Genomic DNA, 13,811 nt, shown 5'->3' with positions numbered 1-13,811 from the left:
CTGGCATCAACACACAGATCTGGATCTAAAGAAAAGAAGCTCGGCTCATACCTTCAATAGGTTTTGGTACAAAATGTGATGAGGGCTTGGTTTTCTTCACTCTGTTCCCCTTCATAATCTGACCTTCCTTATTGAGTCCCAAAAACCAAGCTCGGCCTGATTCTTGCTGACGGTACAGTGTGGAAGAATAGATCACATAGTAGTTTTCAAACACAGATTCCTTAAATTTGCATTCTGGAGTGAAAACATCCTGCAGAAAGATAAAAAAGAAGATACAAAAGAGAGAAAGTTTTTAATAATATATCAACAATAAGCCTGAAATATAGGCCCTCTGTTCAGAAAAAAATGAGAAATAATTGCATGTAATTTCTGTTAGCATTTGGTTATAAAGATTTATCATACAAAATCAAGAAACAAGATTTCCTTTCTAAAAAACCTTTTTACTCCACAGAACACAATTGCCCAAGCCTGAATCATTCCTTGGGCTAAACTAATATCATTCAAGATTGTGCTCAAGTCCAAAATTAGACCTCAGTACAATGTTTATAAATTTAAGAGAATGGTTATTATGCATTTTTGTGGCCATTAGCATATAAAATGTAACACTGGAAATCAAAATATAACACAACCACAGCACATGCAGGCTTGAGCAGATGATTTTAAAGGGAGAACCCTATATATTCATAAATCTGTTAAACAGCCAAAGCTTGTAACATAAAGTCACTAGTATACTAGCTGTTTTCTTAATGTCAGTAACTTTCCGATTAACTTCTTTGAAACATTTTTTTACTTACTAATCAAGATTTCAGGTAAATATATCCAGGAAAATATTACTATTATATTGTTTGATATCTAATGAAACATAGAATGAGCAACTTAGTTCAACAAGGAACCTTAGTAGTCCTCTACCTCATCTCTATCACTTGATTAGTGACCATCAAAAGGTTATATGATTAATATAAAGTTCAACAACAACAAAATAACTGCATCCATGCCAGAACTTGTATTTATTGCTTCATAATATCAAGTTCACCTTTTCTGACTCTCAAGTTCACCTTTTCTACCTGAGTCTTGTTTAGGGGCTTACAATGAGATTTTACAATCAATACAATAAAATCAAATTCGAACAAGCCAACTGAACAACACGCATTTCATGGAAAGAAGACATTTCTCCCCTTCAAAGAGAAACAGAAGAAAAGCAAATGTGACTGCATCTTTTTCAGTAGTAAACAAGTAAACAGTCCTTCAAGTAAACAAGAACTCTACATGACATATTCACCACAGTCACTGTTTTTCTTCACTAAGTGCTAGAGGAATCTCTTCCTTGTAACTCTTTCAATCAAAGACGGCAGTGATTTAATGCAGTTCCATATGGGGTTAAGTTACTGAGGAATATGTAGGACTAAAGCTGTTAAAACCATGTCCTTGGAGGTGATTCTTCCAGACTAATCCTGTAGATTCATTTGCAAAGAGCTACAGTGATGCATCTACGTGGACAGATGAAGGTCTTTAGTGATAAAGAAACCATTGAATGGACTCCGTTCATTTTAAATGGTTGAAAAATTATAGGCCCAAAAAATGAGACTAAAAAATATGAGAAAGGAAATGGAAAGGTGGTTTTATGCATTAAAATAACAATAATATTTCAATAAAAATTATTATATTGATAATAAAAATATGATGTCACAGAATACTGTATTGTAAGTAAACTTGGTGGCTTATGAATCAGAAAAACAATTGACTATGTGGTGCCATTTCATATCTGCTAAGATGGCTATATCAAAAGAGATGCATAATGAAAAGTACTGGTGAGGATTTAGAAGAACTACATTCCTTATCCCTCCCTTGCTGGTAAAAATGTAAATAATGCAGCAGCTCTGGGAAAGAGTTTGGTAGTTCCACACAAGGTTAAACATCCAGTTACCATGTGATCTAGTAATTCTACTTCTAGGTATGTACCTGTGAGAAATGAATATATGTCCATATGTGAACTTGTATACAAATATTCATAGGAGCATGATTCATAATGTGGAAACAATTCAAACATCTATTAATGGATAAACAGATAAACAAATGTGATATATCCATACAATGAAATATTATTTGGCCTTTAAAAAGGATGGGGTACTGACTCATGTGACAATACAGATGAATCTCAAAAACATTAAGCCAGACTCAATAGGTCACATGTTGTATGATCCAATGTGTATGAAACATGCAGAACAGGCAAACACAGAGACAAAACATGGATTATGGCTGCCAAAAGCTGAGGAGATGGGTAAATGGGAAATGACAGCTTTCTTGGAGAGACACAAAGTATATTGGGATTAGACTGCACAATTTTGTGGAAAAGAATTGAAGAATATAGTGTAAAAACATGCATTTTAGGGTAGGTGAATTATAAATAATTAAAAAAGAAAAAATAAAAATGAAAGAATCATAAATAAAAAAAGAAAGAATCAGAGCAATGAAGTGACTAGAGAAAGTGAGGGGGGAAAATGAAACTATAGTATATTCCTTGTCTGGCAACACAAAATATCCTAAATTATAGTCCTGTGCTCTGGCCAATGGGCTCTCTTATGACTCTGTCTCAGTATTATTAGGACACAGTTTAACAATTGTCAAATATGGGAGTCAAAGTGATTCAAATTAAATTTATAAGATAAATTAAAAGCCCTGGCTTCCTTCTAGTACTAGGTTATAAAGAGTTAGAAAAAGCTAAATATTCACTACAGATTTTACTAGCTCTATTTTTTAAAAACAAATCCAAATAACCCCAAAGCTTTTGTTCAATACTAATGAACCCTAGATGCTAAGGAACTCTTCAAAACTCAATAAATAAGTTCTACATATAAGATCTCAGACCTTATAACAGGAATTAGGAGAAATATAGGGGGCAAGGAATTGTGTGTAAATACATCTTAGCATGTAATACCTATTTAATTCACAGAAATATGAAAATTTGGAGATAGATAGAAAGCTGCTTAGGGATAGTTCAATTTTCTGCATTTATTTAACAAAGTAATGGAAGCCCATGACGGTGAAAAAATTGTTTTATGAGTTGTAGGATATTAGCAACAGATCCAGACCCTGGGATAGAACCTGGACTCTGGCTACCAGTTCAGTACTTTTTTCCAGTGCCACACAATGCTTCCTTCCTATTTTGCCAAGCCTGCGTTAGGTACCAAGCTGTTGATTGGAGGCAAGCCATCATTAAACCCATGCCCACCTGGTATAGTTACCATGTTGTCTTTCATACATACTCTTATTTAATAAATAGTGAACTTCAAGGTTTCCGTTTAGTTTCACAACTATTTAAAGTCAGCTCCTAGAAAAGCAGAAGTCCAATTGGGCAGGGACTAAAATACTGGGGCATGAGCCAGTAATTAGGCCTGTGGCACAGACTGAGCCTTAAAATTTTGAGTTGGCAAATGGAGATCCCAGATAGAGCACTCCAGGTCATAATCAGATGTAAAAAGTCAAGTAGAGTATCCCATTTAAAATTTTAAAGAGGCGATTCAGAGTCAAAATTCAAAAATGAGGCAGTGATAATATCTGGCTGGTGGCAGGGCCGGGGAACATTTCAGGAGGGAAAAAAACGGCAAAAGCTTCATGCAGGCACTTCTGTGGGGGCAGAGCCAATCTCCTAGAAACGGGGAGGAAAGCCTTAAGAACACTGAGCCAACTTGGGCAGTCATTCTAAGTGCAACCTTTACAATATGCTCACAATTTTCATTTCAATATAAAGTTGGGCATCAAAGAATTTACATCTTTGTGATTACCACACTATTAGGGTAATGAGAAATCAAGAGTCTTATACTTAAAATAGGAAAATTGGGGTTTTGCTTCCAGACACATACATATTAGATGTGGGACTTTAGGTGGTTAAACTTCTTTGAATTTCATATTTTCAATTGTAAGTTATTTTAAGGAAAATAAGATGATGGCTCTGAAAGCATGATGTAATGCACTTACAGAATTAAAAAAAAAACTACAATGCACTATTATTCTTAAAATTTTTTCTTATGGCAAGAAAAATAGAATCAATCATATAACTAAACATTTAGTTCTATGTTTTGTCACGTGTGTGTATGCACTTAGTCGCTCAGTCATGTCAGACTCTTGAAAACCCCATGCACTGCAGCCTGCCAGCCTCCTCTGTCCATGGAATTCTCCAGGCAAGAATGCTGGAGATGGTAGCCATTCTCTTCTCCAGGGCATCTTCCTGACTCAGAGATCAAACGCAGGTCTCCCGTATTGCAGGTGGATTCTTTAACATCTGAGCCAACAGAGAAGCCCCCAAAATACTGACGTGGGTAAGTATATCCCTTCTCCCATGCATCTTCCCAACCCAGGAATCGAACAGGGGCCTCCTGCATTGCAGGCATGTTCTTTACCATCTGAGTCACCTGGGAAGCCCTGTTTTTTTCATAGATGATTATATTTGTTCCAGCATCCAGGACCTTATAGCATAAATTAAGCTTTATCCTACACAGATTGTTCCCACTATAACTAAAACAAATAACACGTACATATATTTTTTAAAATCATTGAAAGCTTTTAACTTTAGCTTCAGTTTTCATTCCAATCCCAAAGAAAGACAATGCCAAAGAATGCTCAAACTACTGCACAACTGCACCCATCTCACATGTTAGCAAAGTAATACTCAAAATTCTCCAGCTAGGCTTCAGCAGTACATGAATCATGAACTTCTAGGTGTTCAAGCTGGATTTAGAAAAGGCAGAGGAACCAGAGATCAAATTGCCAACATCCACTGGATCATCGAAAAAGCAAGAGAGTTGCAGGAAAACATATATTTCTGCTTTATTGACAATACCAAAGCCTTTGACTATGTGGATCACAATAAACTGTGGAAAATTCTTCAAGAGATGTGAATACCAGACCACCTGACCCACCTCTTGAGAAATCTGTATGCAGGTCAGGAAGCAACAGTTAGAACCGGACATGGAACAACAGACTGGTTCCAAATAGGAAAAGGAGTACGTCAAGGCTGTATATTGTCACCCTGCTTATTTGACTTATATGCAGAGTACATCATGAGAAACACTGGGCTGGATGATCACAAGCTGGAATCAAGATTGCCAGGGGAAATATCAATAGCCTCAGATATGCAGATGACACCACACTTATGGCAGAATGTAAAGAAGAACTAAAGAGCCTCTTGATTAAAGTGAAAGAGGAGACTGAAAAAGTTGGTTTAAAGCTCAACATTCAGAAAACTAAGATCATGGCATCCGGCCCCATCACTTCATGGCAAATAGACGGGGAAACAATGAAACAGTGACAGACTTTCTTTTCTTGGGCTCCAAAATCACTGCAGATGGTGACTGCAGCCATGAAATTAAAAGACGCTTACTCCTTGGAAGAAAAGTTATGACCAACCTAGACAGCATATTAAAAAGCAGAGACATCCTGTATCCTGCATCAAACCTGGACTGGCGATTCTTTTCTTATATGATATTATACATGTTTCAATGCCATTCTCCCAAATCATCCCACCCTCTCCCTTTCCCACAGAGTCCAAAAGACTGTTCTATACATCTGTGTCTCTTTTGCTGTCTCGCATACAGGGCTATAGTTACCATCTTTCTAAATTCCATATATACGCGATAGTATAGTGTATTGGTGTTTGTCTTTCTGGCTTACTTCTGAGATGATCCAGAGGGATGGTACAGGGAGGGAGGTGGGAGGGGGGTTCAGGATGGGGAGCAAGTGTATACCTGTGGCAGATTCATGTTGATGTATGGCAAAACCAATACAATATTGTAAAGTAATTAACCTCCAATTAAAATAAATAAATTAAAAATATAAAAAGCAGAGACATTACTTTGCCAACAAAGGTCCATCTAGTCAAGGCTATGGTTTTTCCAGTAGTCATGTATGGATGTGAGAGTTGGACTATAAAGAAAGCTGAGCACCAAAGAACTGATGGTTTTGAACTGTGGTGTTGGAGACGACTCTTGAGAGTCCCTTGGACTGCAAGGAGATCCAACCAGTCTATCCTAAAGGAAATCAGTCCTGACTATTCATTGGAAGGACAAATGCTGAAGCTGAACCTTCATTACTTTGGCCACCTGATGCGAAGAACTGACTGTTTGGAACAGACCCTGATGCTGGAAAAGATTGAAGGCAGGAGGAGAAAGGGGTGACAGAGGGTGAAATGGTTGGATGGCATCACCGACTCGATGGACATGAGTTTCAGTAAGCACCGGGAATTGGTGATGGACAAGGAAGCCTGGTGTGCTGCAGTCCATGGGGTCACAAAGAGTTGGACACGACTGAGCTGAAAGCTTTTAACAAAGACTTGGGCAGTCATGTACATTCAGAAGAAGCTCTGAGGTTATAAAAATTATGTTCAGAATGACAATAAATCTAATGTGTAATGGAGACAGGCAGGTTTTGAGCCAAGGTGATAAAATCCTAGACTTTCTCAATAGATAATATGTAATTGAATATAATTGAAGCAGAGTAAATAATTAGTATAAAGAGGGTTCTTTTTCCTTTTGTAAAACTAACTACTACTTGTGCTTATCTCATGAATAATATTTGTTTACTTCTACAGTCCTGATTGTTCAGTTCCACCTAGGTACATAGCAAGGCTCATAGAATAAAGGGTTGTTGATGAAACAAAAACATCTCCATATGCACATCATCTGTGTAAATCTGTGAAATGCTAGGTTTATTTGTCACATTTATTACTTCAAAATCTTTATAAAACTTTAAGTTGTTTAGCTTAAACTGACCTTGATTTCAGTAGAATATGAATATGACCTTTAATAGTGCTTTGAAATTAATTTTGAGCACTCACCTTTTTAGCAGCATTTGCACAACTTTTTTTATTCTAGCATTGTATAAATCATTATATGTCCAATTCTTTTCACATTCCAAATGCCTATTCACCCTAGCGTTGTCTTGGAACACCCACCCATTTTATTCCAGACGATGAGTGAAGAATGAAACACTAGTTAAGATCAAGGCCACCACTCAGGATCCTTTTCAGTCTCTGCCTATCCATCCAGTTCTAAACTACTCTCTCCAGAATTCTTCTCTCTGATCCCCATCTTCATAGTTTCATACTCTAGCTTGATCCCTCTCCTGTGTTTCTTCCTGTTCTTCTCTCTGTACTTAGATCACTAATATCCTACTCAGGATCTGGCTTTTTCTATGAGTCTCAGGCTCTGCCACTGCACAAGATGAGACCCTTCCCTCTTAGCCAGCCTCTAACTGTGCCTGTTGCCCCTCCATTTGAATGGTATTCTCCTTTAAATGTATCATGAGGAACAAGGAGACAGAAATTTAGGGAATTTGATGGCTGTAAGGCTAAAATGTATTTCTTTCATGGTTGACTACCACTGCCAACAGTGTTTTCATCACACACTAATTCCTCAACATGTCCACACTTTCTAACCCTCAAACTGTGCTCAGTTCAAGTTGTCCTTTCTAATTCTCTATTTGGTAAAATAAAGAGAAATGCTCTTCCTTTCCTTAGCTTCTCATTGTTTTACCTTTTTTAGTGTAATATTTAATGCACTTTGTCTTGCATCATAATGGTTTTTCTTGTTCCTATCCTAAACACTGAGAGCTTTTGCTCACAAAGACCCAGTCCTTATCAGAAGTCCAGCATATGTAACACTCAATTTATTCTTGTTGAAGTAAATAATAAAAATATGTTAAGGAAACCACAAAGATTATGTGATAAGATGAACTGAGTAACAGTATTAACTCTTTCTTTAGTTGCATGATTTTGATTGTGCTATTTAATTTTGATATCTTTGTTTTATCATCTATAAAGTAGGGGCAATAATTCTCGTATTTAAAAACTTGGTGAAGATACTTAATACCTGCCTTTTTAGCAAATTCCAAATATACAATATAATGTAGTTAACTATAGTCACATTCTTGTACATTAGTCTCCAGAACTAATTCACCTTGCATAAACTAAAATTTTGTACCCTTTTACCAACATCTCCCCATTTTTCCCTCCCCCTGGTTACCAACATTCTACTCCCTGCTTCTATGACTTTGACTATTTTAGATTCCAAATATCTAAATTCCACATATTTGTCTTTCTGCATCTGATTTATTTCATTTTTCCCAATATCTGACGAGTTGTAGCAAATGGCAGATTTCTTTCTTTTTAAAGTTGAATTTCATATATATGCTGTATACCCTATTATCTATCTATTATCTGTTTATCATCCATCCATCACATTTTCTTTATCTATTATCTGTTGACCAGTACTTAAGTTGTTTTCTCATCTTGGTTATTATAATAATGAAATAAATTTTGGAGTGCAGATGTTTAAGATCCTGATTTCATTCTCTTTGGATACGTTCCCAAGGGGGATGGTAGCTATGGATATGCTAATTAGTTTGACGTGACGAGTATTTCGCAATGTATATGCATATCAAATCATCAAACTGTAAAACTTTTAATTGCCAACTCTATCTCAATTAAGTTGGAAAAATCCACCATGGGTTACATTCAAGTACAGCTAAAATGAAATAACAGATAATGCCAAGTGTTGAAAAGGATGTGGTGCAACTAGGTCTCTCATATGTAACTGATGGTTGAGTAAACTGGTAAAACCACTGATAAGCTACTTGGCAGTATTGATATATGTAAGTATATCCCATGATTGACAATTCTATTTCTGGATTTATACCCCAATGAAACCTGTCTAGCTATGTATTTATTAACCAATCAATCAGTCTATTACTATCTTTAACTATGCCCCCAAAGACATGTACAAGAATGGTCATAGTAGCACTATTCATAACAACCCCCAGGTGGAGACAACCCAAATGCCTGGGTATGTAATATATTCTGACAATAAGATACTACAGAACAATGAGAATAAGCAAGCTACAACTATAATAATATGGATGATTCTCACCAACATAATGTGGAGAAAAATAAACCAGCTACATACTATTTATTTCAATTATATAAAGCTCAGAAGCAGGCAAAATCAATCTCTTGTTGAATTCAGGACAGCCATAACTTTGTTCACGGAGAGTAATTAGTGAGATGAAGCAAGGGGAGGACTTTGGGGTGCTGGCCATGATGTGTTTTTTTGGCAAATCAGTTCACTTCTTTGAACGTCAACTCCTTTATCAAAAAACTGAAGATATGTTTACTACAGACTCATGGTGCTATAAAGATCAAATTATATAACCTATGTACAAGCTATTTGAAGACCCATACAATTACTTGAAATCATTTCTTTTATATAGAAGACTCTGACTTCATAACTTAAAACATAAAAGTTTCTACATTTCGAGGTGACAATTGCTTAGAATACATTTTTTGAGAAGAAAAGAATGTTATGTGATTTAACCACAACCACTTTTTGCTCCTTCTAGCTTTACTAAATGCATGTTAAAATGCATGCTTTCCAATTCAATAGCAATCCACAGCTTGTATAATTCTGTATGATTAATATAATTAAATGGTACCACAATTATGACTCATCTTCATCTGGTTCTTTGTAGACCCCCGTTTCTCTCTCAGTGCTCTAGCTCCAATAATCCATGGGATGAAAGTACACTGAATTAATGCTCATTGCACTTCAGCCACTGGTATCCTTGTTGTTTCTCAAAAATAACAAGCACAAACCATCTCAAAGTGAAAGTGAAGTCATGTCTGACTCTTTATGACCCCACGGACACCAGGCTCCTCCGTCCATGGGATTTTCTAGGCAAGAGTACTGGAGTGAGTTGCCATTTCCTTCTCCAGGGGATCTTCCCAACCCAGGGATTGAACCCAGGTCTCCTGCATTGTAGACAGATGCTTTACTGTCTGAGCCACCAGGGAAGTCCTACACAATTAATATTCTTTTTTCTTAGAAACCTCTTCAATAACATATTAACTGGCTTGCTCCCTTGCAGGGAGCTGGTGAGGCATTCCACTCGTGACAAAGGTCATGAAGAAGGAGGCTCAGCATACGCAAAGGCGGTATCGAGCCTCAGGAGTCCCCCTGGATATTCTCGAGCATCTACCGCCCCCTCCAAAAAAAAAAAAACAGAGTCTGCCTACTTTATTGCTTTGTGCTCTCACCTCTGACTTTACTGGGGGCTGTCCCCCACCACCATCTCGCTCTCTCTGTCAAAGAGTTAACTTACAGCTCCAATTAATAAAGTTCCTGGGCAATTAGGAGTGTTTAAATCCAAACCCCTCAGATAGCTCTCTAACTCGCCTGACAAGTTTACCCGGACTCCTACAGCTATGCATATGATTGTTTACAGTCTCCCAGCCTCGAGAGGCACGGGAAGCTTAAGATATTCAAATAGCTTAGAGCCTCTCAGAGAGTTAGAAACTGTCAGAATAAAACTAGTAAAAGATTTCATTGATGAGCCAATGTTTGCTGCCAAGTTTCCACAGCCCCTGTATTGTATCCTTGAATGTGTATTAATTAATATAGTTGGTATGTAGAAAAAATAAGTAGTGGCCTTGGTGTTAGCAACTTTAGACCCTTAAGGTAATAAATTATTTCCTTTGTTGTAAACCCATTACACATCTGCCCTATAGGAATGCAATTTTATCTAACACCTTCGGAAGATGGCGCCAAACCTTAAAATAATTACTCTTAGAGAAAATAAGTCTTACGGTAGATAAACCTTTGTCAAGAGTCATAAAATGTTAATAGGCCTTCTGGCCAGAAGATGATGTAAATCACCTAAACCATTTGTATACGATAAATTTGCAGGAAAGAAACCCTGGTTTTTGATAAGGATCAAAGACTGCTGACTTTGCATCCCCTATTATCCTCTATGTGTAACTTAGGGTATAAAAACTCCTGTTGATAATAAAGCTACGGGCCTTGCTCACCAAAGCTTGGTCTCCCCGTGTCATTTTTATCCTTAACTTCCAGCTGAGTCTCCATCTGGAGCGCGGAGGTCCTCTGAGACCATTTATTTGCCTGGGCTTCTAAGACCCACTCGAGAAGGTGTCTAAGGTGGGGCACCTTCCGCTATTCGAGAGGGTGCCTGCGGCCTCCGTGGTCAGAGCTAACCTGGTGTCACAGGTTATATTGATTTTCCGCGTAAACCAAGCTACTCAGCCTCTTTTCTCCACTGAATTTTCCTACTGAGCTATCCTCATTCTATTACTCTTTATATCTTTGATGAATATTTAAATAAATAGGTCGCCGACGCCATCTCTCCTTCGAATACCCTGGATCAGCTGGGGCTGGACCCCAGCACTCCCTCATTTCCTTCAAGTCACTGCTCAAGTCTGACTCTCTCAGAGATCTCTCCTGATTACCTTTCATAATTCAGCACATCCTCCTGTCTCCTAATTCTTCACCTCTTTTCTCCTTCACAACCAAACATTACCAGGATAAGTTTTATGAAGCTAATTACTATGTTATATTTCCCTCAAATTCTCAACAGTCATTGGAATTAAAAAAAAAAAAAAATCTACTCCAACAAAATAATATGATGAAAAGACATCCTGAGACCTGGATTTTTATTCCTGTATATCTGTAATTTGTGTTCACATTGGGATGATCATTTTCCTTCTTAGGCTCCTTGTTCCCCTAAATGAAAAAGTGTTGTTTGTTGAAAAGGCAACCTAAAATGTTTTTTTGACTTAAACCTTCTATAGCTTTATCATTCATATTAAATAGTCACATAATTTCTTGAAATTAAGCAATCAAGATAAAATTTTGTTATTTCAAAAACAGTGTTTACTTACCAGAGAGAAATGGTAGTGATATATTTTTATTAAGAAAACAAAATTAAAAAGAAAAGGTAATATGAAAAACTTTGCTATTATATAGGTAATTATGACTATTTAGTCTCCTTATGAAATGTAAAAATAACTGATTTTTCAAACATATGCTAGATACGAGGAACTCTCTTGTTTCGATTTTTTCCTTTCCAATTGTAAACCAAAATCTAAACTCTTCTTAATGTTCAAACACATCTTTCCTGTTCGCTGTAAACTTTGCTTATTAGGTTGTTTATAAAGAAGGAATCAAGTACTTGATGATTCTTGCTACACAGTTTACCTCCAACAATTTCAGAGACCCACGGTTCCTTTAGTCTTAAGCTTTGGAAATTTGGCTGTGAAGTTTCTGGTTCGCTAATTTCATTAGTGACTTTTAGATGCACGGAGCTTGAAAATCTTAGGAATATTAACAGTTGCTTTGTTAACTGTGTTCTCAAGACAAAATGATATTAAATCAAGCAAGAGAGCTATTGTTTCCCATCCTGACAAGAAGCAAAGAAAATGCTGAAATACATTATCTTAAATGAAGCATTTTAAAAAAACTGAATTGCTTTGACTAGAACAAGTCTAATTTTATAACCAAAAAAACTGCCAATAAGGGAATTTTTATATACTTTTGAGATATATATTTTTTACTGGAAAACTCCTGAGTTAATTTCTCTAAAAGTTCTTTGTTAACACTTTCTTTGCAAAATCGTACAAGGAAACAGGATAAATTTATATTACCATAAAATAATGAAAACTGTAGTGTACTGGAAACCTAATTTTGGAGGCATATAGACACAAATATTCATCTCCCTGATTTTTAAACTTGGACAAGTTACTTAATTTCCTTAAAGTTGAGTTTTATCATCTGTAAGTTAACACTAATCATACCTTCAGTGTAAGGTTATGATTATTAAACAAGAAAATGTAGGAATGCTTGGGACTTCCCTGCTGGCCAGTGGTTGAGACTTTACCTTCCAATGCAGCAGGTAGAGGTTCGATCCCTGGTCCTGGGGCTAAGATACCACGTGGCATCCCAGCCAAAAAACCAAAACGTAAAACAGATGCAATATTGTAACAAATTCAATGAAGGCTTAAAAACATGGTCCACATCAACAACAACAACAAAAAATCAAAAAGGAAAAAAAAAAAGACAAGGTTATGCTAAACACAGTACCTGGTATATTACTTTCTTTGTTTTCTTATTACAATTTTCAGGTGATATTTGGCATCACAAATGAGAATGGGTTCCCCTGAGCAGTAGGTTGAGAAAAATCACTTTCCTTCAGTTCAGTTCAGTTCAGTCGCTCAGTCGTGTCTAACTCTTGGTGACCCCATGGATGGCAGCACACCAGGCCTCCCTGTATATCACCAACTCCCGGAGTTCACTCAAACTCACGTCCATCGAGTCAGTGATGCCATGCAGCCATCTCATCCTCTGTCGTCCCCTTCTCCTCCTGCCCCAATCCCTCCCAGCATCATGTCTTTTCCAATGAGTTAACTCTTCGCATGAGGTGGCCAAAGTATTAGAATTTCAGCTTTAGCATCATTCCTTCCAAAGAACACCCAGGACTGATCTCCTTCAGAATGGACTGGTTGGATCTCCTTGCAGTCCAACGGACTCTCAAGAGTCATCTTCAACATCACAGTTCAAAAGCATCAATTCTTTGGCGCTCAGCTTTCTTCACAGTCCAACTCTCACATCCATACATGACTACTGGAAAAACCATAGCCTTGACTAGATGGACCTTTGTTGGCAAAGTAATGTCTCTGCTTTTCCATATGCTATCTACGTTGGTCATAACTTTCCTTTTAAGGAGTAAGCATCTTTCAATTTCATGGCTGCAATCACCATCTGCATTGATTTTGGAGCCCCCCAAAATAAAGTCTGACACTGTTTCCACTGTTTCCCAATCTATTTCCCATGAAGTGATGGGACCAGATGCCATGATCTTCGTTTTCTGAATGTTGAGCTTTAAGCCAACTTTTTCACCCTCCTCTTTCACTTTCATCAAGAGGCTTTTTAATTCTGCTTCACTTTCTGCCATAAGGGTGGTGTTATCTGCATATC

At 37.1% G+C, this 13,811-nt stretch overlaps 1 protein-coding gene across 4 annotated transcripts in view; it reads right to left on the bottom strand.

The window, feature by feature from the left end:
* The window catches only part of FGF12 (fibroblast growth factor 12), a 601,258-nt gene that overhangs the window by 27,302 nt on the left and 560,145 nt on the right, over positions 1-13,811 (bottom strand). For all 4 annotated transcript variants that reach the window (XM_005903170.2, XM_005903169.3, XM_070371782.1 and 1 more), the window contains one exon: positions 52-250. In XM_005903170.2, the coding sequence (XP_005903232.1) occupies positions 52-250 (199 nt within the window). The remainder of the gene's footprint in view (positions 1-51; positions 251-13,811) is intronic.

The sequence above is a fragment of the Bos mutus genome, chromosome 1 (assembly GCF_027580195.1).
Source record: "Bos mutus isolate GX-2022 chromosome 1, NWIPB_WYAK_1.1, whole genome shotgun sequence".
Lineage (NCBI taxonomy): Eukaryota > Metazoa > Chordata > Mammalia > Artiodactyla > Bovidae > Bos > Bos mutus.
This window is presented reverse-complemented; position numbering and strand designations above follow the sequence as displayed.